This window comes from Pseudophryne corroboree, chromosome 2 (assembly GCF_028390025.1).
Source record: "Pseudophryne corroboree isolate aPseCor3 chromosome 2, aPseCor3.hap2, whole genome shotgun sequence".
Classification (NCBI taxonomy): domain Eukaryota; kingdom Metazoa; phylum Chordata; class Amphibia; order Anura; family Myobatrachidae; genus Pseudophryne; species Pseudophryne corroboree.
This window is the reverse complement of record NC_086445.1, coordinates 632,592,777-632,617,291: the sequence shown is the minus strand read 5'-3', so window position 1 is coordinate 632,617,291 and position 24,515 is coordinate 632,592,777. Positions and strand designations below refer to the sequence as shown.

The 24,515-nt window shown below is 45.4% G+C and overlaps 1 protein-coding gene across 2 annotated transcripts in view; it reads right to left on the bottom strand.

The window, feature by feature from the left end:
• Nucleotides 1-11,177: 11,177 nt before the first annotated feature.
• BLTP3A (bridge-like lipid transfer protein family member 3A) overlaps nt 11,178-24,515 on the bottom strand; it is a 262,471-nt gene continuing 249,133 nt past the window's right edge. For both annotated transcript variants that reach the window (XM_063954906.1, XM_063954907.1), the window contains exons 20-21: nt 16,547-16,602; nt 11,178-11,714 (exon numbers count right to left, since the gene is read on the bottom strand). In XM_063954906.1, the coding sequence (XP_063810976.1) occupies nt 11,604-11,714; nt 16,547-16,602 (167 nt within the window). In that variant the 3' untranslated portion in view covers nt 11,178-11,603. The remainder of the gene's footprint in view (nt 11,715-16,546; nt 16,603-24,515) is intronic.

Genomic DNA, 24,515 nt, shown 5'->3' with positions numbered 1-24,515 from the left:
AAGTCATCCCTATCCTGATCAAAGCCAGGAAAGATATAACCGCAAAACATTATCACCGCATTTGGCGAAAACATGTTGCGTGGTGCGAGGCCAGTAAGGCCCCGACGGAGGAATTTTCAACTAGGTCGATTCCTACATTTCTTGCAAACAGGAGTGTCTATGGGCCTGAAATGGGGGTCCATTAAGGTTCAAATTTCGGCCCTGTCAATTTTCTTCCAAAAAGAACTAGCTTCAGTCCCTGAAGTTCAGACGTTTGTGAAAGGGGTACTGTATATACAGCCTCCTTTTGTGCCTCCAGTGGCACTTTGGGATCTAAATGTAGTTTTTGGGTTCCAAAAGTCACATTGGTTTGAACCACTTAAATATGTGGAGTTAAAATATCTCACATGGAAAGTGGTCATGCTGTTGGCCCTGGCCAGGTGCGTGTCAGAATTGGCGGCTTTATCCTGTAAAAGCCCTCATCTGATTTTCCATTCGGACAGGGCGGAATTGAGGACTTGTCCTCAGTTTCTCCCTAAGGTGGTTTTCAGCGTTTCACCTGAATCAACCTATTGTGGTGCCTGCGGCTACTAGGGACTTGGAGGACTCCAAGTTGCTAGACGTTGTCAGAGCCCTGGAAATATAGGTTTCCAGGACGGCTGGAGTCAGAAAATCTGACTCGTTGTTTATTCTGTATGCACCCAACAAGCTGGGTGCTCCTGCTTCTAAGCAGACTATTGCTCGTTGGATTTGTAGTACAATTCAGCTTGCACATTCTGTGGCAGGCCTGCCACAGCCAAAATCTGTAAAAGCCCATTCCACAAGGAAGGTGGGCTCATCTTGGGCGGCTGCCCGAGGGGTCTCGGCTTTACAACTATGCCGAGCAGCTACTTGGTCAGGAGCAAATACGTTTGTAAAATTCTACAAATTTGATACCCTGGCTGAGGAGGACCGGGAGTTCTCTCATTTGGTGCTGCAGAGTCATCCGCACTCTCCCGCCTGTTTGGGAGCTTTGGTATAATCCCCATGGTCCTTACGGAGTCCCCAGCATCCACTTAGGACGTTAGAGAAAATAAGAATTTACTTACCGATAATTCTATTTCTCGTAGTCTGTAGTGGATGCTGGGCGCCCATCCCAAGTGCGGATTGTCTGCAATACTGGTACATAGTTATTGTTACCAAAAAATCGGGTTACTGCTGTAGTGAGCCATCTTTTCTAGAGGCTCCTCTGTTATCATGCTGTTAACTGGGTTTAGATCACAAGTTATATGGTGTGATTGGTGTGGCTGGTATGAGTCTTACCCGGGATTCAAAATCCTTCCTTATTGTGTACGCTCGTCCGGGCACAGTATCCTAACTGAGGCTTGGAGGAGGGTCATAGGGGGAGGAGCCAGTGCACACCAGGTAGTTCTAAAGCTTTACTTTTGTGCCCAGTCTCCTGCGGAGCCGCTATCCCCATGGTCCTTACGGAGTCCCCAGCATCCACTACGGACTACGAGAAATAGAATTATCGGTAAGTAAATTCTTATTTTCTCTGTCATCAAGGCTAGGCAACACTGGAACCTGAGACACAGCTACCTCCCAAGTGAGGGAATTGCACAGGCTGCCTGACCCGAGAACTGTACGCCCAAAGTGGGCATAGCTGGAGGCAAAAACATGAAAACAGTAAAAACTAGTGAAAGTGTCGAAAGAGTATCGGCTTCCGAACAAAGAATAAGTGGGCGTAAAATACCAATTTCCATTTTAGCGCTGGAACTAGAGCAATAACTCCTTCTGAAGGCAGAGAATTTATAGTCTGGTCTAATGCCACCCTCTTCCCACATCATGGGGAAGAGCCGTGGTGGAGGACCCCTGATGTCTATTATGTAATACCTTGACATGATGCCCGTGAGGAACGCAGGTGTCTGAACACGACTCCATCCACCGGTCCCCCTCCCCACATTCAGTCTGTGTACTGTTACAGCAAGTTCCTGTGGATTCACCATTTCTTCACTCCCCCCCGTCACCCGGCCCCATAGTCCTGCATGCTAATATGGATGAGATTGTCCATATTGGCTTGCAGGTATGAACCAGCCAGCACCAACGATGAATGAGTGCAGGGTCGCGCATCGTTCATCGCTGGTACCTACACACTGAAAGATATGAACGATATCTTGTTCAAATCTTTCAGTGGTATCAGTAAATGTGTAGGGCCTATAAGTTGCTGGCACAGTGGAAATTGGTGGGGCAGAAGGTGAAAAAAAACCTTCATTGGTTCCCCCTTCTACAGCCCTGTCCATACACCTAGAAATGCCTCCCCAATATTCAAATATGTAAAAAAGGTGCCAATTCCAAAGATATCTTTCAACTTGTTTGAAAAATTGCTTAGTGTGTACACTCAATTTCATTTGTCAGGACTCTTGGAAGTTCAAGGGAAATTGGTCATCTTTCAAATTGTTCATCTTTCACACTAGTCATGTCTTCTAGTGTGTAGGGCCCTCCCCCCTTACCCGGCGTAAGAGCCTCCACTCCGCAAAGCCCAGGGAACTACCCCTTCAGTGAGGAAAAATCTGGGCTTACAGCAGCCAGTCTAGCACATGCGCACTCCCGTCATGAATCCGCAGTAAATACCTAGCAAAATGGTGGTGCCATCTTGATCTGCATCAATGCCCCCCTCCCACTCCACCACAGCAAGTCATTCCTGGCTCCCAGCAGCCACCTGCTGCACTCAGACCCCACAAGAAAAAATAAAAATTTACTCAACGGTAATTCTATTTCTCGTAGTCCGTAGTGGATGCTGGGAACTCCGTAAGGACCATGGGGAATAGCGGGCTCCGGAAGAGACTGGGCACTCTAAGAAAGAATTAGGACTACCTGGTGTGCACTGGCCCCTCCTCCAGACCTCAGTTAGGGAAACTGCCCGGAAGAGCTTACACAATAAGGAAGGGATTTGGATCCCGGGTAAGACTCATACCAGCCACACCGTACAACTCGTGATACTATATCCAGTTAACAGTATGAACAACAACTGAGCCTCACGAACAGATGGCTCATAACAATAACCCTTTAGTTAGGCAATAACTATATACAAGTATTGCAGACAATCCGCACTTGGGATGGGCGCCCAGCATCCACTACGGACTACGAGAAATAGAATTACCGGTGAGTAAATTCTTATTTTCTCTGACGTCCTAGTGGATGCTGGGAACTCCGTAAGGACCATGGGGATTATACCAAAGCTCCCAAACGGGCGGGAGAGTGCGGATGACTCTGCAGCACCGAATGAGCAAACTCAAGGTCCTCCTCAGCCAGGGTATCAAACTTGTAGAATTTTGCAAATGTGTTTGAACCCGACCAAGTAGCAGCTCGGCAAAGTTGTAAAGCCGAGACCCCTCGGGCAGCCGCCCAAGAAGAGCCCACTTTCCTCGTGGAATGGGCTTTTACAGATTTAGGATGCAGCAGTCCAGCCGCAGAATGTGCAAGTTGAATCGTGCTACAGATCCAGCGAGCAATAGTCTGCTTAGAAGCAGGAGCACCCAGCTTGTTGGGTGCATACAGGATAAATAGCGAGTCAATTTTCCTGACTCCAGCCGTCCTGCAAACATATATTTTCAGGGCCCTGACTACATCCAGTAACTTGGAATCCTCCAAGTCCCGAGTAGCCGCAGGCACCACAATAGGTTGATTCACATGAAAAGCTGAAACCACCTTAGGAAGGAATTGGGAACGAGTCCTCAATTCCGCCCTATCCATATGAAAAATCAGATAAGGGCTTTTACAAGACAAAGCCGCCAATTCTGATACACGCCTGGCCGACGCCAACAGCATGACCACTTTCCATGTGAGGTATTTTAGCTCCACGGTTTTAAGTGGCTCAAACCAATGCGACTTTAGGAAATCCAACACCACGTTGAGATCCCACGGTGCCACTGGAGGCACAAAAGGGGGCTGAATATGCAGCACTCCTTTAACAAAAGTCTGAACTTCAGGCAGTGAAACCAGTTCTTTTTGGAAGAAAATCGACAGAGCCGAGATCTGGACCTTAATGGAACCCAATTTTAGGCCCATAGTCACTCCTGACTGTAGGAAGTGCAGAAATCGACCGAGCTGAAATTCCTCCGTCGGGGCCTTCCTGGCCTCACACCAAGCAACATATTTTCGCCATATGCGGTGATAAATGTCTTACGGTCACATCTTTCCTAGCTTTAATCAGCGTAGGAATGACTTCCTCCGGAATGCCCTTTTCTTTCAGGATCCGGTGTTCAACCGCCATGCCGTCAAACGCAGCCGCGGTAAGTCTTGGAACAGACAGGGCCCCTGCTGCAGCAGGTCCTGTCTGAGCGGCAGAGGCCATGGGTCCTCTGAGATCATTTCTTGAAGTTCTGGGTACCAAGCTCTTCTTGGCCAATCCGGAACCACAAGTATAGTTCTTACTCCTCTCCTTCTTATTATTCTCAGTACCTTGGGTATGAGAGGCAGAGGAGGGAACACATAAACCGACTGGTACACCCACGGTGTCACTAGAGCGTCCACAGCTATCGCCTGAGGGTCCCTTGACCTGGCGCAATATCTTTTTAGCTTTTTGTTGAGGCGGGACGCCATCATGTCCACCTGTGGCCTTTCCCAACGGTTTACAATCAGTTGGAAGACTTCTGGATGAAGTCCCCACTCTCCCGGGTGGAGGTCGTGCCTGCTGAGGAAGTCTGCTTCCCAGTTGTCCACTCCTGGAATGAACACTGCTGACAGTGCTAACACATGATTTTCCGCCCATCGGAGAATCCTTGTGGCTTCTGCCATCGCCATCCTGCTTCTTGTGCCGCCCTGACGGTTTACATGGGCGACCGCCGTGATGTTGTCTGACTGGATCAGCACCGGCTGGTGTTGAAGCAGGGGTCTTGCCTGACTTAGGGCATTGTAAATGGCCCTTAGTTCCAGAATATTTATGTGTAGGGAAGTCTCCTGACTCGTCCATAGTCCTTGGAAATTTCTTCCCTGTGTGACTGCCCCCCAACCTCGAAGGCTGGCATCCGTGGTCACAGGACCCAGTCCTGTATGCCGAATCTGCGGCCCTCTAGAAGATGAGCACTCTGCAGCCACTACAACAGCGACACGCTGGTCCTTGGAGACAGGGTTATCAGCCGATGCATCTGAAGATGCGATCCGGACCACTTTTCCAACAGATCCCACTGAAAGATCCTTGCATGGAACCTTCCGAATGGAATTGCTTCGTAAGAAGCTACCATCTTTCCCAGGACTCGCGTGCAGTGGTGCACCGACACCTGTTTTGGTTTTAGGAGGTCTCTGACTAGAGATGACAATTCCTTGGCCTTCTCCTCCGGGAGAAACACCTTTTTCTGTTCTGTGTCCAGAACCATCCCCAGGAACAGTAGACGCGTTGAAGGAACCAGCTGCGACTTTGGAATATTCAGGATCCAGCCGTGCTGTTGTAGCACTTCCCGAGCTACTGCTACTCCGATCAACAACTGTTCCCTGGACCTCGCCTTTATAAGGAGATCGTCCAAGTACGGGATAATTATAACTCCCTGTTTTCGAAGGAGTATCATCATTTCGGCCATTACCTTGGTAAATACCCTCGGTGCCGTGGACAGACCAAACGGCAACGTCTGGAATTGGTAATGACAGTCCTGTGCCACAAATCTGAGGTACTCCTGGTGAGGAGGGTAAATGGGGACATGCAGGTAAGCATCCTTGATGTCCAGTGATACCATGTAATCCCCTTCGTCCAGGCTTGCAATAACCGCCCTGAGCGATTCCATTTTGAACTTGAACCTTCTTATATAAGTGTTCAAGGATTTCAAATTTAAAATGGGTCTCACCGAACCGTCTGGTTTCGGTACCACAAACATTGTGGAATAGTAACCCCGTCCCTGTTGAAGGAGGGGTACTTTGGTTATCACCTGCTGGGAGTACAGCTTGTGAATCGCCTCCAGCACCGCCTCCCTGTCTGGGGGAGTAGTTGGCAAGCCTGATTTGAGGAAACGGCGAGGGGGAGACGTCTCGAATTCCAGCTTGTACCCCTGAGATACCACTTGTAGAATCCAGGGATCCACCCGTGAGCGAACCCACTGGTCGCTGAAGTTCCGGAGACGGGCCCCCACCGCACCTGGCTCCACCTGTGGAGCCCCAGCGTCATGCGGTGGACTTAGAGGAAGCGGGAGAGGACTTTTGTTCCTAGGAACTTGCTGTTTGGTGCAGCTTTTTCCCCCTACCTCTGGGCAGAAAGGACGCGCCTTTAACCCGCTTGCCTTTCTGGGGCCGAAAGGACTGTACCTGATAATACAGTGCTTTCTTTGGCTGTGAGGGAACATGGGGTAAAAATGTCGACTTCCCAGCCGTCGCTGTGGAAACGAGGTCCGAGAGACCATCCCCAAACAATTCCTCACCCTTGTAAGGCAAAACCTCCATGTGCCTTTTAGAATCCGCATCACCTGTCCACTGCCGAGTCCATAATACTCTCCTGGCAGAAAAGGACATTGCATTTATTCTAGATGCCAGTTGGCAAATATCCCTCTGTGCATCTCTCATGTATAAGACTACGTCTTTAATATGCTCTACAGTTAGCAATATAGTGTCCCTGTCAAGGGTATCAATGTTATCGGACAGGGAATCTGACCACGCAGCTGCAGCACTGCACATCCATGCAGAAGCAATAGCCGGTCTCAGTATAATACCTGAGTGTGTATATACAGACTTCAGGATAGCCTCCTGCTTTCTATCCGCAGGCTCCTTTAGGGCGGCCGTATCCGGAGACGGTAGTGCCACCTTCTTTGACAAGCGTGTGAGCGCTTTATCCACCCTAGGGGATGTCTCCCAACGTATCCTATCCTCTGGCGGGAAAGGGTACGCCCTTAGTAACTTTTTGGAAATTACCAGTTTCTTATCGGGGGAAACCCACGCTTCTTCACACACTTCATTTAACTCTTCAGAAGGGGGAAAAAACCACAGGTTGCTTTTTCTCCCCAAACATAATACCCTTTTTTGTGGTACCAGGGTTAATGTCAGAAATGTGCAACACATTTTTCATTGCCGTAATCATGTAACGGATGGCCCTATTGGAATGTACACTAGTCTCATCGTCATCGACACTGGAGTCAGTATCCGTGTCGACATCTGTGTCTGCCATCTGAGGTAGCGGGCGTTTTTGAGCCCCTGATGGCTTTTGAGATGCCTGGGCAGGCACGGACTGAGAAGCCGGCTGTCCCACATCTGCTATGTCATCAAACCTCTTATGTAAGGAGTTGACACTGTCACGTAATTCCTTCCACATATCCATCCACTCAGGTGTCGACCCCGCAGGGGGTGACATCACATTTATCGGCACCTGCTCCGCCTCCACATAAGCCTCCTCATCAAACATGTCGACACAGCCGTACCGACACTCCGCACACACACAGGGAATGCTCTGACTGAGGACAGGACCCCACAAAGTCCTTTGGGGAGACAGAGAGAGAGTATGCCAGCACACACTACAGCGCTATAAATCACAGGGATGTACACTATAATGAGTGATTTTACCCTATAGCAGCTATATATATATATATATATATATATATATATATTATTTGCGCCTAAATTTAGTGCCCCCCCTCTCTTTTTTACCCTATTGAGCCCTATTGAGCCTGGAAACTGCAGGGGAGAGCCTGGGGAGCGTCCTTTCAGCGGAGCTGTGAGAGGAAATGGCGCCAGTGTGCTGAGGGAGATAGCCCCGCCCCTTCACGGCGGACTTCTCCCGCTTTTTTTATGGACATATGGCAGGGGATTTTACACATATATAGTCTTAATGACTATATTATGTGTATTTTTTGCCAATGTAAGGTAATCTTATTGCAGCCCAGGGCGCCCCCCCCATAAGCTCAGGAGAGCCCCTAGTGTGCATCCAGCTCGAGCCGGGCACAGATTCTAACTGAGGTCTGGAGGAGGGGCATAGAGGGAGGAGCCAGTGCACACCAGGTAGTCCTAATTCTTTCTTAGAGTGCCCAGTCTCCTTCGGAGCCCGCTATTCCCCATGGTCCTTACGGAGTTCCCAGCATCCACTAGGACGTCAGAGAAACTTATAGATAAAAAAAAAAAAAAACAGCGCAACATGCAAAACCTCACAAACATTGGCCTTCTGGGAGTTGCAGGGGGAGGAGCTTGTGTGTCTAAAATGACAGTGTTAAATACAAACTCCTGCTCACCCGGCGAGAACCTCAAAGTCCAATCTTCCCCAGCCTTGATGACAGAAAAATAAAACAAAGGAAATGTAGGTTCTTGCTTGACAGTATCACACTGCCTTGTTAAGATACAAAGCAGTATAACATTGCCTGCATAACAGCAGCTGGAAGCCATGGACTGATAGCTTCCCTTATGAGAAATCATTTGGTGATATGTGCAATCCTTTTATTCAAAAATAATTTTGGGTTCCATCTAGGAAGGTGACAGGAATCCTGTACATGTCCGCTGCTATGCCTATTTGGAGCACTTTGTTTATGCCTGTTTTCATGTTTGTTTGTAAGTGCATTTGGTAATAAATTTTTCTGGTTTTTAAGAAATACTGCGCTATTATTCCATACCTCTTCAACCCTGATATGTTGCCAAGTGCCCAGGGGTGAGAGGCTTATGTCTTCCCAGGTTCATGGTCTGGTTTAAAAACTAGAAGCAGAAAGGAGCCATCTACTGGAAGCAGAAGTGCTGTGTATGATACAAATGCAATTATTCTTCTCACTTTTGTAAGTGCATTATGAGACCCCTATTTTCATGCTATTAAAAGGACTACTACACTATATGGTTAATTGTGTTTCTCTGACCCTGTTTTCTGTAAAAATCTGGGGGAGATGAGAAACACTTGTCTTTTCAGATTAACTTCTGTGGATGTTTTTGAATAAGATCATTCTGCCAGTTTGAGAAATTGGATAATTAAAGGGTGAATTCCTTTATTTTTATTTGGTGGAAGGACACATGGTCCCTGAGAGTGCACTGTATTGCTTTTGTACTATTCTATTTTTCTTTATTCAATAAAAGTGGTCACGGCTCAGTTATATAGTGTAGTAATGCGATCTTTGCATTGTATTGATATGGAGATTTGGGATCTGCACACTCAGAGTAAATTAATATTGTGAGCGTATGGAATTATTTAACATACTACATCCACTTGTAAGACCCTTTTGTTATCACAAAGTAATGTATTATGGATATGGGGGTGCTGTCACTACAGTGCAAATACAGCTTACAGGTTTACAAAAAAAAAAAAAAAAAGAAGAAGAATTCTTCTCTTTTTTGTAAACCTGTTCATTGTATGCACATGGAAAGATCTAATTGAAGCGTTAGGTTTATCACGAAAAAGGGTTCTTATTTCTATATCTAATGATATGGAGTCAAGATCTTATTCTAAATGCTAAGGCAGCCCAAGATAGGTTCACCTAGGGCACAGGTTCTCAAACTCGGTCCTCAGGACCCCACACGGTGCATATTTTGCAGGTCTCCTCACAGAATCAAAAGTGAAATAATTAGCTCCACCTGTGGATCTTTTATAATGTGTCAGTGAGTAATTAATACACCTGCGCACCTGCTGGGTTACCTGCAAAACATGCACTGTGTGGGGTCCTGAGGACCGAGTTTGAAAACCCCTGACCTAGGGCAACAATGATCAGCTGCAATTCAGTATTACGAAAGGTAGAATCTGTAGCAATGGCTAGAGACAGATGAGCAGTCATTAATATAGTGTACAAAATGGGAACAGCAGCAACTGGGCAGGAGCAATAGTTTAGCAAGGTCTAAAAGTCTAGCAAGACCTAGTTTATATGGACAGGAGTTGCAGCTAAAACATGATAGATCAGTGTAAGGCTGTGTACACACGGCGCGATGCACCGCACAGCCCGACATTGACTATTCGACGTGGCTGGAGCCAATATTGGGCTGCCTGCACACTCTATTTTTTCTTGCAATGCCGATCCCGCGGGACTGCGTAACGGCACTGCAAGGACTATACACACGGTGCGATATGCACTATATTTTCTTACGATTTTGACTATATAGTAAAAATCGAAAGAAATATTTCTCTGTGTGTACACATTTACATTTAGACTATGGGGTGTATTCAATTCATGTTGGATCCTTTCTGATGGAAAGGATCCGACATCAGTGTACTCAATGGCAATCCGACTTTAACAAAAAGTCGGACTGACATTGTCGGAAACGGGGCTTAAACCTGTCGGGTTTGGCTGCGCTTCCGACAATACACGTGGATCGGCGGCTGCATGCATTCAGACAGGCTTCTGAAAAGTCGGATTTCCCAACTTGTCTGAAAAACAGGGTTCACATTGAATAGGTCGGAACCCCTTCCGACCTAAAGCTGTCGGAAACTGCAGTCTTTCCGACAAGACGCCAGTTTCCAACAATAATTGGTTACACCCCTACGAGCTGTCCAACAAGTTAGAGAATCCATGGGACTATAATTAAAGCGGAAAGAACACTCATGCTGAGGCTAGGCACATTAAAATGTGGTGATGACTATTCCTAAGCAGTGTTAACATTGCACAGTCCGGCAGATGGAAGAACAAAGCACACTCTCTTCGCATGTTTACTATCTTAAAGCATGTTCTACTTTAAGTGTATCTGCTTCTTTAGTGAATTTACTGTAACCATAGGAAATAAAATAAACTGAACAATAGTCCTAACTATCTGCCAAATTCTACTGTAGTAAATATGCACGGGAGGTAGATATAAGATATGTGATATCAAACGGAACCGATAAAAACTGCAATCTCCAAGTTGCAAATGGACACGCCATAAGCAAACAGAAAATATACCAAAAGTAAATTTAAACAAGTCTTAACACTGAATATTTAGTTAAAAGAACAAAAATTAGTCCCTTTTAAATTATATCAACGGTCAGACTGTACTGCCGATGTCAGGGGATGGGAGAAATCCAACACATTGGCTTTCTCCGACTCTGACCAAAAGATTTACATGATGTCTTTCCCTAACCCGGCGATGGATCGCTGATTGGCGGATCAGATGGCAGAATGGGTAATCGGGGCCAGAGATGTATGGCCCACATAACTTTGCATAGGCAATGTGTATGCTGCTGAAATTACAACTTTTTATTTGTATAAAAAAACTTAAGCATAAGTTTTTGTATAAATTATCTCTTACACATTTCTGTCTGTGTACTGTTCTGTAAACATGTCTGTGCACAACAGATTGCTACAAGATTGTGGTTCATTACAAAGTCAATAAATGATTTATCTGAAATATTAATTATGGAGAAATATCTTAGCTATGCACAGAAACGGTTTGCTGTTTTTGGAGAGGCTCCTTAGATGGTGTACAAACACAAGCTGGTGATGCAGTGGGAGCATGAAGCGGACATCAAGCCAGATTTAAATGGTGCCAAGAGATGATCAGAATTACCACAGTTCAGGCAGTGAAGAGTGGCATCATACATTTGTTCTAGTCATGTAACAGATATGGTTATCATTTGTATTAAGTGGTGTTTAATTCATCTCTAAACAGGTTCCGGTCATTCTTGAAACAAGAAACTGTGTTGGAACACAAAGGTTATGGTAGAGGCTGCACAGTGTTTGGAACAGGTCAGAGGTTTTCAGAATGTTCAGGGCCCTGGTGCAACTGAGGCTATCCTTTAATCAGAGATGGAATTGGGGGTTATATTTCCAAATTTCTTGTAAGAGCAGTTGCTCCTGTTTCCTCTGTTGTTCTACTTTTGCACGAGCAGCTAATAATTCTCGTTGAAGGTCCTGTACATATAAAATAACATAAGAAAAAAACCTGTTGTTAGCAGTGTTTGAACTGTGTAAAGGTGACAAGATAGTTAAGCTTGTATTTCCTTCCATGTTGCTAGAAATATTGAAATATGGTTTGCAGAATGAGAAGAATCCCTGCAGAGTATGTTTTCTCATTTAAAAACAGTACATGGCCAAAACTATTTCTCATTTAAAAACAGTATATGGCCAAAAGTATGTGGACATCCTTTGTAATGAGTGTGTTTGGTAATTCCCGTCACATCATTGTTAACAGGTGCATAAGTAAAACATACATATATGAAATCTTCATTGTCAAACATTAGCAGTAGAATGAGTTGTACTGAAGAGCTTGCTACCAAGTTTCAAACTACCTCTGGAATGAATACCCACACAAACCCTTCGTCTGAGCGGCCAACAGGAAGTCCTGAGGTCACTATGGGCAATGCCAAATAACATCTGGAGTGGTGTAAAAATCACTGCCATTGGACTCTTGAGCAGTGGAAACACTTCGAGGATGCAGTCAACCTGGGCCTGCACTACACTCTACAGCACCTAGACATTCCCGGTACCTACGCGAGGGTCCTGTTTGTTGATTTCCGCTCGGCCTTCAATACAATCATCCCCAGCATCCTCCACTTCAAATTACTTCGCCTAGGGCTCCCAGAAGCTACCTGTTCCTGGATAGTAGAGTTCCTGACAGATAGGACACAGGTGGTGAAAGTGGGGGAATTCACCTTTCAAGTGCGGTCCATTAGTACAGGGGCCCCTCAGGGCTGTGTCCTGTCACCCTTGCTCTTCACTCTGTACACAAATGACTGCACTTCAGAGGCGCAATCAGTAAAGATCATCTAATTCGCTGACGACACCACCATCATCGCCCTCATCAAGGACGGAGACAAATCGGCCTATAGACGGGAAGTAAACCGGTTAGCCCAGGGGTGCAGCCACAACAACCTTGAGCTCAACCCCCTCAAAACTGTCAAAATAATAGTGGACTTCAGGAAGAAGTCAGCTAGTGCACCTCCACTAACGATTGCTGACAGTGTGGTATCACTAGTGGACTCCTTCAAATTCCTAGGGACCACAATCTCCCGGGACCTTAAATGGGGGTCCAACGCTGATGCCCTTGCAGAGGTTGTTCTTCCTCAGGCAACTAAGGAAGTTCAACATCCCACAGAAGCTTTTGCTCCTCTTGTGGAGTCGGTACTGTGCTCCTCGATACTGGTTTAGTACTGCTCCGCCAGTGCGAGGGACAGATGCAGGCTCCAAAAGGTGGTCAGAACCGCAGAGAAGATCATTGGGGTCAACCTTCCCTCAGTCCAGGAACTGTACCTGTCCAGGGCTATAAAACGGGCAACGAAAACAGTAAAGCACCGGCCACAGCATGTTTAACTTGCTTCCTTCAGGCAGGCATTACAGGGCCATCCCTGCTGGGTCCACCAGAAGCCTCAAAAGTTTCTTTCCCCAAGTGGTCCGCCTGCTGAACTCCTGACCATTGACTGACTAGACGTACATGTAACTCACTTGTGTCCCTACGGTATTCCTATCTGTATGACTTTACTTGCTCCTCCACCTGCTTATCTGTTACCTACTTGGCTGTTGTATAGCAAACCAAAGACAAATTCCTAGTATACACAAGTATATCTGGACAATAAAGCGGATTCTGATTTTCTAGAGTGGAGAATTGTGCTTCACCATCTCGCAGTGTAATGGATGAATCCTGGTTTGGTGGATGTCAGGAGAACACTTTCTACTCAACTGCAGACTGTAAAGTTTGGCAGAGTAGGAATAATGGTCTGGGTCCCTTCACTCCAATTAAGGGAAATGTTTACATTGCAGTATGCAATGCCATTTTAGAGCTCTGAATGCTTCCAACTGTGCAGGAGTAGTTAGGAGAAGGCTCTTTCCTATTTCAGCATTACAACACCCCTACGCTCAAAGTGAGGTCTATCTTGATTTTTTTTTATTGAATTTGGTATGGAAAAATTTGATTGTCCTACACAGACCCCTAACACTATCAAGCACTGTTGAGATGAATTTGAATAATGACTGCAAGCCAGGCTTCATCAGCCTAACCTCTCTAATGCTCTTGTGGCTGGATGGATGTGAATTCCCACAGCCATGTTCCAAAATGTAATGGACCGCCTTCCTAGAAGAATGGACCAACTTATATATACATTTTTTTGGAATGGTACCATCCCTTTGGGCATGTTGTGTATATACAGGTATAAAATGTCTGAAATGCTAGTTTCCCCCCCCCCTAAATACATGGCTGTTTATTAATCTGGAGAACCATGACTAAAATATATCTTTAAATACAGTGCTCCTGGTATTTTTCAAATGAGTAATCAAATTCTAGTGCTCCTTCCAATAAACCATGGTTATTATGTCGCTGTATGTTGTTATGAGGTCATCCTACCAATGCCGCTGCTGGGATTTCAACATGCTTCTAGTGCTCCTTCCCTTAAAAGGTTTCTGCACTTCTAAGTTAGCTTCTTGATTTCTCAACATATGTATATATAAATTATATAATATAATGGTACAACACATATGGAGACAAAAGCATACCAGAATATAGTGCAAAAAGGTAACAAATGTATTATTCCAGAATAAAAAAACAAAATGAAAACAGGCAATGGTACATCTAATGCAAGAATGTACTCAACACAAGGCAAGTTGGAGGTTTACCAAATGCCCTTGTAAAGAAGGCACGCAAGTTGTAATAGAGATGTAGGCTTCGGAACTGATCCAAATATTGGGTAAAATTTACTAAGCGGCGGTTTTAGTGTAATTTAGAAACCACCGTCAACTGACAGTTATTTCTATGGCTAATTGATAGTATTTTCAAAGCAGCCATTTGGTATATAAACTGAAATTCCCAGCAGTTTCTAAATGACAACCCGTGGTGTTGAGTTTTATTCCACAACAGTTAATAGTTAAAAATAAATAAAAGTGTGTGTGGGGGGGGGAAAGACATGCTGAAAATGTCACTCGAAAATGTCCTTTGAAAGGCATAACAGATGGAGGGCTCACTAAGTAGGCAGAGCAACAGCATTATTGGCACGCTTGTGGCCTGTGACATCAGACTTTTTGGGTGGACATAGAATCCAAGCCTCTGCCAAGCCATTTAGACCCAAACTAGGTAAAAGCATTTGAGGCAATGGGGTGAAGGGAAAACCATTCATTATTCTATTCCAGCAATAGTAGCTGCTCCAGTCCTGGAACAGCAGAAGGTACTGGTGGTAAACGATGCAGTAATCAGTTTCAGAATAGGTGAAAGGGAAACTTACGAGTATGGAGTCCTTGAGGTCAGTCATCAACTGCATGAAAAACAACAAGTTGATGGTGCCCATAAACATCAAGGACAAATACAGATGAGTCCTTGCACAACTTATTTGCGATTCACAATATCGGCAATGTGATTACCAAAATAGTGCCTGTGAATAGGCACGTATTGCGTACGCAGCAGATTCCTGTAGAGAATGCATTGTGCGTGTGCACGAGCATCTACATGTGCATGCGCGCAAATAGCCACTTGTCGCGATGCATGCGTGTGCATTGCAAGCAAGCTGCAAAAGGACACATCTGTACTTGCATATTTCAATCCAAGTCAGACTTTCACATTGTTCTCAAAACGTACATCTTTACTCCGCTGGTGTCTGCAAGGCTATAAACGCAGCAGGGGGTCACCTGTACACCATCTGTGACAAGACAATGGTGGCAACAAATGTCGTCCTTCGAGATTGGGGGCAGTCATCATCAGCATTTGTACCTACAGTAGGTCACTGAAGTCCAGAAGAGTCGAAGCGCCCACTAAATATTCCTGAACTCAGAGCAGTTTTTCACAAAATAGGCAAAAGCTTAACTACATCATCACTGGGGCATCGAGTGCCTTGTCCATGAGACAAACCAATAGGATCAAGCTCGGTAGAGCTAACCATTGCAGCCATCACATTAATGATCATTTTGGAGGTAGAAAACTGAGAAGCACATTTCCTCAGCAGACAGAACCTTCACCCCCAGGGAATGGTACCTTCATCCAGAATTCTTCCAGCAGATTGTGGACAGATGATGGCAAGCAGATGTCAACATGATGGTATCTTGTTGCACCACAAGGTGGAGGGCTTCTGCTCCAGGCCAAAGACCTACAGGCATTTCAGGAAGATGCCGTGTTGGTTCCTTGGAATTTCCACGTGATCTACCTGTTTCCTCTGGTAGCGACTTACTTGTGTACTTAAAAGAAGGTCTTGACATTCAATTCATAGCAGAGAGTCCTCCATGGTGCCTGCCTCACACAACTGATCATGGCATCCCCCACAACCCACTCCACGTTCACAGCGGCGGAATGGCAATCCGTAAGTAAAATAAAATTTAAGAATAAAGTGAAAATGGCTTCCATAAGCCCACCTCTGAGGGAAACAAAGTCTGAACGTCTAACCAGCCAATGGGGGTATAAGAAGAGGAGCTGGAGTATTGGTGGTAAACCTAAAGTGTCCAAGTTTCCATCCCCACAATCTATACCTAGAGCGCCCCATGGTCTTAACATTCACTAATAATACCTCCAAAAAAGAAAAAAAAAACAAGTACACAAAAGCATAGGCTTTATACTGCAATCCCATTACCTGGGCTAGCTAAAGAAGGGGAGGATAGAAGGAGACCATGGTCTAAAAAGGACTGACAGTATGCCTGTAAGTAGAGTGTGAATGTGCAGTCTGTTTCACTACAAACAATTCTATATATCAATGAGAATGCAAATTACAGGCAAGGTAAAGAAAGAAATTGAGGTTAATATGCCTGTGATTTAGGGATTGTTACACTCATCTCACCTCTTTACTGTCAGGTAATTCATCTGAAGTGTTGTCTAGAGAAGCAGTGCCATCCTCTGTAAAGCAAAATAAAGAAATACTTTAAAAAAAATAATTACAGATTTAACTTTATAGTCAAAATGTCAGTTTGTCAACCATTATATACTAGGAACTTTTAAGAAACAACTAGTTCCTGAAACACAGCCACATATCTGTGTCTTATCAGAAACCACTGCATTGTGACAGGATGTTGATAGGGGACCTGCCAAAAGGAACTGAGCAGTCACTACTATAGGTGAAACTCAGAATTAGAATATTGTGCAAAAGTTCATATATTTCAGTAATTCAACTTAAAAGGTGAAACTAATATACACTGCTCAAAAAAATAAAGGGAACACTTAAACAACACATCCTAGATCTGAATGAATGAAATATTCTTATTAAATACTTTGTTCTTTACATAGTTGAATGTGCTGACAACAAAATCACACAAAATTTATCAATGGAAATCAAATTTATTAACCCATGGAGGTCTGGATTTGGAGTCACCCTCAAAATTAAAGTGGAAAGACACACTACAGGCTGATCCAACTTTGATGTGATGTCCTTAAAACAAGTCAAAATGAGGCTCAGTAGTGTCTATGGCCTCCTCGTGCCTATATGACCTCCCTACAACGCCTGGGCATGCTTCTGATGAGGTGGCGGATGGTCTCCTGAGGGATCTCCTCCCAGACCTGGACTAAAGCATCCGCCAACTCCTGGACAGTCTGTGGTGCAACGTGGCATTGGTGGATGGAGCGAGACATGATGTCCCAGATGTGCTCAATTGGATTCAGGTCTGGGGAACGGGCGGGCCAGTCCATAGCATCAATGCCTTCGTCTTGCAGGAACTGCTGAGACACTCCAGCCACATGAGGTCTAGCATTGTCTTGCATTAGGAGGAACCCAGGGCCAACCGCACCAGCATATGGTCTCACAAGGGGTCTGAGGATCTCATCTCGGTACCTAATGGCAGTCAGGCTACCTCTGGCGAGCACATGGAGGGCTGTGCGGCCCCCCAAAGAAATGCCACCCCACACCATTACTGACCCACTGCCAAACCGGTCATGCTGGAGGATGTTGCAGGCAGCAGAACGTTCTCCTTGGCGTTTCCAGACTCTGTCACGTCTGTCACGTGCTCAGTGAGAACCTGCTTTCATCTGTGAAGAGCACAGGGCGCCAGTGGCGAATTTGCCAATCTTGGTATTCTCTGGCAAATGCCAAACGTCCTGCACGGTGTCGGGCTGTAAGCACAACCCCAACCTGTGGGCATCGGGCCCTCATACCACCCTCATGGAGTCTGTTTCTGATCGTTTAAGTAGACACATGCACATTTGTGGCTTGCTGGAGGTCATTTTGCAGGGCTCTGGCAGTGCTCCTCCTGTTCCTCCTTGCACAAAGGCGGAGGTAGCGGTCCTGCTGCTGGATTGTTGCCCTCCTACGGCCTCCTCCACGTCTCCTGATGTACTGGCCTGTCTCCTGGTAGCGCCTCCATGCTCTGGACACTACGCTGACAGACACAGCAAACCTTCTTGCCACAGCTCGCATTGATGTGCCATCCTGGATGAGCTGCACTACCTGAGCCACTTGTGTGGGTTGTAGGGAGGTCATACAGGCACGTGGAGGCCACACACACTACTAAGCCTCATTTTGACTTGTTTCAAGGACATTACATCAAAGTTGGATCAGCCTGTAGTGTGTTTTTCCACTTTAATTTTGAGGGTGACTCCAAATCCAGACCTCCATGGGTTAATAAATTTGATTTCCATTGATCATTTTTGTGTGATTTTGTTGTTAGCACATTCAACTATGTAAAGAACAAAGTATTTAATAAGAATAATTAATTCATACAGATCTAGGATGTGTTATTTTAGTGTTCCCTTTATTTTTTTGAGCAGTGTATTATATAGACTCATTACATGCAAAGTGAGAAATTTCAAGCCTTTATTTGTTATAATTTTGATGATTGCGGCTTACAGTTTAAGATAACCCCAAATCCAAAATCTCAGAAAATTAGATTATTACATAAAATCGATTAAAAAAAAGGATTTTCAATACAGAAATGTCGGCTCTCTGAAAAGTATAATCATGCATACAGTATGTACTCAGTACTTGGTTTGGGCCCCTTTTGCTAAAATTACTGCCTCAATGCGGCGTGGCATGCATTTTATCAGCCTGTGGCACTGCTGAGGTGTTATGGAAGACCAGGATCTTCAATAGAGGCCTTCAGCTCTTCTGCATTGTTCGGTCTCATGTCTCTCATCTTTCTCTTGGCAGTGCCCCATAGATTCTCTATGGGGTTCAGGTCAGGCGAGTGTGGGGGAGCTTCACAAGGAGTGGACTGAGGCTGGAGTTAGTGCATCAAGAGCCATCACACACAGACGGATCCTGGACATGGGCTTCAAATGTCGTATTCCTCTTGCCAAGCCTCTCCTGAACAACAAACAACGTCAGTAGCATCTTACCTGGGCTAAAGAAAAAAAGAATTGGTCAAAAGTGGTCCAACGTCCTCTTTTCTGATGAGAGCATATTTTGCATCTTGCAACCAAGGTCCCAGAGTGTGGAGGAATAATGAAGAGGCACACAATCCAAGATGCTTGAAGTCCAGTCTGAAGTTTCCACAGTCTGTATTGATTGGGGAGCCATGTCATCTACTAGTGTTGGTCCACTGTGCTTTATTAAGTCCAGAGTCAACACAGCCGTCTACCAGGACATTTTAGAGAACTTCATGCTTCCTTCAGCAGACAAGCTTTATGAAGATGCCGACATAATTTTCCAGCAGGACTTGGCACCTGCCCACACTGCCAAAAGTACCAAAACCTGGTTGAATGACAGTAGGATTACTGTGCTGGATTGGTCAGCAAACTCACCTGACCCGAACCCCACAGATTCTCTATGGGGCATTGCCAAGAGAAAGATGAAAGACATGAGACCAAACAATGCAGAAGAGCTGAAGGCCGCTATTGAAGATCCTGGTCTTCCATAACAACTCAGCAGTGCTAGTCTGATAGAATTCATGCCACGCTGCACTGAGGCAGTAATTCATGCAAAAGGGGCCCAAACCAAGTACTGAATACATATGCATGATTATCCTTTTCAGAGGGCCGACATTTCTGTATGTAAAATCCTTTTTTTTATTGATTTTATGTAATATTCTAATTTTCTGAGATTTTGGATTTGGGGTTTTCTTAAGATGTAAGCCACAATAATCAAAATTATAACAAATAAAGGCTTGAAATATCTCACTTTGCATGTAATGAGTCTATATATTAGTTTCACCTTTTAAGTTGAATTACTGAAATAAATGAACTTTTGCACGATATTCTAATTTTCTGAGTTTCACCTGTGCATGCCTCTGATTCCAACAATGTGCCCACAAACCGTTTAATTCGATTTGCAACAACAAATCCTCATACTCAACCGTCTAATCCAATTGGTTGCAGATCATTTGGGCTGACATGGAAACCAGGTGATAACTCAGACCTTCCTCTCTGAGGGGCTAGTCTTATTAGAGCAGAGAAAATGCCACTCAGTAGCAACAGTAGAGATGTGCGGCGGGCACTTTTTGTGTTTTGGTTCTGGTTCCATGCTCGTGTTTTGGATCTGGATTGGTTTTGCCAAAACCACCCTTTCGTGTTTTGGATCTGGATGATTTTTGAAAAAAACATAAAAACAGCTAAAATCACATAATTTGGGGGTAATTTTGATCCTACGGTATTATTAACCCCAATGAAATTAATTTCCACTCATTTCCAGTCTATTCTGAACACCTCACAATATTGTTTTTAGGCCAAAAGGTTGCACCGAGGTGGCTGGATGATTAAGCTAAGCGACACAAGTGTGCAGCACAAACACCGGGACCATCTAGGAGTGGCACTGCAGTGGCTGACAGGTTGGCAGATTTAAAAAATAGGCCCCAAACAGCACATGATGCAAAGAAGAAAAAGAGGTGCAATTAAGTAGCTGGATGGCTAAGCTAAGCGACACAAGTTTGCGGAACAAACACCTGGCCCACCTAGGAGTGGCACTGCAATGGCAGACAGGATGGCACTTAAAAATAAAAAACTAGGCCCAAAACAGCACATCATGCAAAGAAGAAAAAGAGGTGCAATGAGGTAGCTGTATGAATAAGCTAAGCGACGCAAGCGTACGGCACAAGCAACATGGGACGTGCTGGAATTTGCCCAGATGTTATACACGCATAATATTGGTGACACAGGAGAGTGTACCCCTAAACCACACATACACACGGCAAAGCCTGTAAAATTAATTTGGATAATAATAACCCTTTTATTTGGAGCTATTATAATAATATGCAGCACAGGCGAGCGTACCCCTACACCACACAGAGCAAACCCTGTAAAAATGATTTGGGTAATAATATAAGTAATATATATAGCCTTTTATTTGGAGTAAATAATATACAGCACAGGACACCACCACTAGACCTATGGCAGCACAAGACACCACCACTGGACTGATGCAGCACAAGACAGCACCACTGGACTGGACTTATACAACAGTACCCCTGGAGTTGTACGGCAGTGTCAGACAGGATGGCACTTTAAGAAACTAGTCCCCAAACAGCACATGATGCAAAGAAGAAAAAGAGGTGCAAGATGGAATTGTCCTTGGGTCCTCCCACCCAACCTTATGTTGTATAAACAGGACATGCACACTTTAACAAACCAATCATTTTAGCGACCGGATCTGCCACACGACTGTGGCTGAAATGACTGGTTTGTTTGGGCCTCCACCAAAAAAGAAGCAATCAATCTCTCCTTGCACAAACTGGCTCTACAGAGGCAAGATGTCCACCTCATCCTCCGATTCCTCACACCTTTCAGTGTGTACATCCTCCTCACAGATTATTAATTCGTCCCCACTGGAATCCACCATCACAGGCCCCTCTGTACTTTCTGGAGGCAACTGCTGGTAAAGGTCTTCCTGGAGGACTTTATAATTCATTTTGAGAACATCATCTTCTCCACATTTTGTGGAAGTAACATCCTACGCTGATCGCTGACAAGGTTAACAGCTGCAATAAACACTCTTTCGGAGAACACACTGGAGGGGGGACATCTTAGGTAAAATAAAGCCAGTTTGTGCAAGAGCCTCCAAATTGCCTCTTTTCCCTGCCAGTATACTAGTGGACTGTCTGACATGCCTACTTGGATGCTGTCACTCATATAATCGTCCACCATTCTTTTAATGGTGACAGAATCATATGCAGTGACGGTAGACATGTCAGTAATCGTTGGCAGGTCCTTCAGTCCGGACCAGATGTCAGCACTCGCTCCTGATCACCGCCAGAGGGTGGGCTAGGAAATCTTATCCTTTTCCATGCAGCCCCAGTTGCGGGAGAAAATGAAGGAGGAGCTGTTGCCGGGTCACGTTCCGCTTGAGTTGAAATTTTCTCACCAGCAGGTCTTTGAACCTCTGCCGGAAAGAGAGATACAACGTAGGCTTTAAACCTAGGATCGAGCACGGTGGCCAAAATGTAGTGCTCTGATTTCAACAGATTAAACACCCTTGCAAAGCGATTGAAGGGCTCCATCCACAAGTCCCACATACTTTGCGGAATTGTTCCGTCTTAGCTCCTCCTTCGATTTCTCCAACTGCTTCTGCAAAAGCCTGATGAGGGGAATAACCTGACTCAAGTTGGCAGTGTCTGAACTGACTTCACGTGTGGCAAGTTCGAAGGGTTGGAGAACCTTGCACAAGACGGAAATCAATCTCCACTGCGCTTGAGTCAGGTGCATTCCCCCTCCTTTGCCTGTATCGTAGGTGGATGTATAGGCTTGAATGGCCTTTTGCTGCTCCTCCGTCCTCTGAAGCATATAGAGCGTTGAATTCTACCTCGTTACCACCTCTTGCTTCGGGTGATGGCAGGGCAGAATCAGGAGTGTTTGCTGGCGCTCCAGTCTTTGGCACAGGGTGGCTGAATGTCGAAAGTGGCCCGCAATTTTTCGGGCAACCGACAGCATCTCCTGTACACCCCTGTCATTTTTCAAAAAATTCTGCACCACCAAATTAACTGTATGTGCAAAACATGGGACGTGCTGGAATTTGTCCAGATGTAATTATTGCACAATATTGGTGGCGTTGTCAAATATCACAAATCCCCAAGAGAGTCTAATTGGGGTAAGCCACTGTGCGATGATGTCCCTCAGTTTCCGTAAGAGGTTGTCAGCGGTGTGCCTCTTACGGAAAGCGGTGATACATAGCGTAGCCTGCCTAGTAACGAGTTGGCGTTTGCGAGATGCTGCTACTGGTGCCGCTGCTGTTGTTGCTGCGGGAGGTAATACATCTACCCAGTGGGCTGTCACAGTCATATAGTCCTTAGTCTGCCCTGTTCCACTTGTACACATGTCCGTGGTTAAGTGGACAGTGGGTACAACTGCATTTTTTAGGACACTGAGGACACTTTTTCTGACGTCTCTGTACATTCTCAGTATCGCCTGCCTAGTGAAGTGGAACCTAGATGGGATTTGGTACCGGGGGGACACCACCTCCATCAATTCTCTAAGTCCCACTGAACTAATGGCGGATACCAGACGCACATCTAACACCAACATAGCTGTCAAGGCCTCAGTTATCTGCTTTGCAACAGGATGACTGTTGTCATATTTCATCTTCCTCACAAAGAACTGTTGGACAGTCAATTGCTTACTGGAAGTAGTACAAGTGGTCTTCCGACTTCCCCTCTGGGATGACGATCAACTCCCAGCAGCAACAACAGCAGTGCCAGTAACAGCAGTAGGCGTACCAATCAAGGATCCTCCGGAGGAATCCCGGTTTGAAGAGGACGCCTCAGTCTTGCCAGTGACATGGCCTGCGGGACTACTGACGTTCCTGACTGAGGAGGAAGTTGACGTTGAGGGAGTTGGTGGTGTGGCTTGCAGGAGCTTGGGTACAAGAAGAAGAGGGGATTTAGGTGTCAGTGGACTGCTTATGCTCTTACCCAAAGTTTCACAACTTGACACTGACTTCTGATGAGTGCGCAGCAGGTGACATATAAGGGAGGATGTTCCTAGGCGGTTAACGTCCTTACCCATATTTATTATAGATTGACAGAGGCAACACACAGCTTGACATCTGTTGTCTGGATTTGTGAAGAAATAATGCCACACCGAGAAGAGGTGGCTTTTTTGGTATTGTGCCCAGGCATCACAATGGGCTTATTCATCCCACGGATAACAGGTGTCTCCCCCAGTGCCTGATTTAAACAAACCACATCACCATCAGAATCCTCATCGTCAACTTCCTCCTTAGCGCCAGCAACACCCATATCCTCATCCTGGTGTACTTCAACAGTGACATCTTCAATTTGAGTATCAGAAACTGGATTGTGGGTGCTATTTCTAGCACTTGCAGAAGGTGTGCAAATGGTGGAAGAGCCACGTCTTCCGTTCAGTGTTGGGAAGGTCAGGCATTGCAACCGCCGACACACTTGGACTCTCCTTGGGGATTTGTGATACCATCTTAGAACGCACAGTTCTTTGCTGTGCTTTTGCCAGCTTAACTTAATTCTTATCATTTTTCTAGCGGGAGGATGAGGGCTTCCATCGTCATGTGAAGCTGAACCACTAGTCATGAACATAGGCCAGGGCCTTAGCCGTTCCTTGCTACTCTGTGTCGTAAATGGCATATTGGCAAGTTTACGTTTCTCCTCAGACCATTTCAATTTATTTTTTGGGGTCTTTTTACTGAACTTTGGCTTTTTGGATTTTACATGCCCTCTATCATCACATTGGGCATCGGCCTTGGCAGATGACGTTGATGGCATTTCATCGTCTATGTGATGACTAGTGGCAGCAGCTTCAGCACTAGGAGGAAGTGGTTCTTGATCTTTCCCTATTTTATCCTCCAAATTTTTGTTCTCCATTATTTTTCTGGAGCTATATAACAATATGCGGCACAGGAGAGCGTACCTCTACACCACACATGG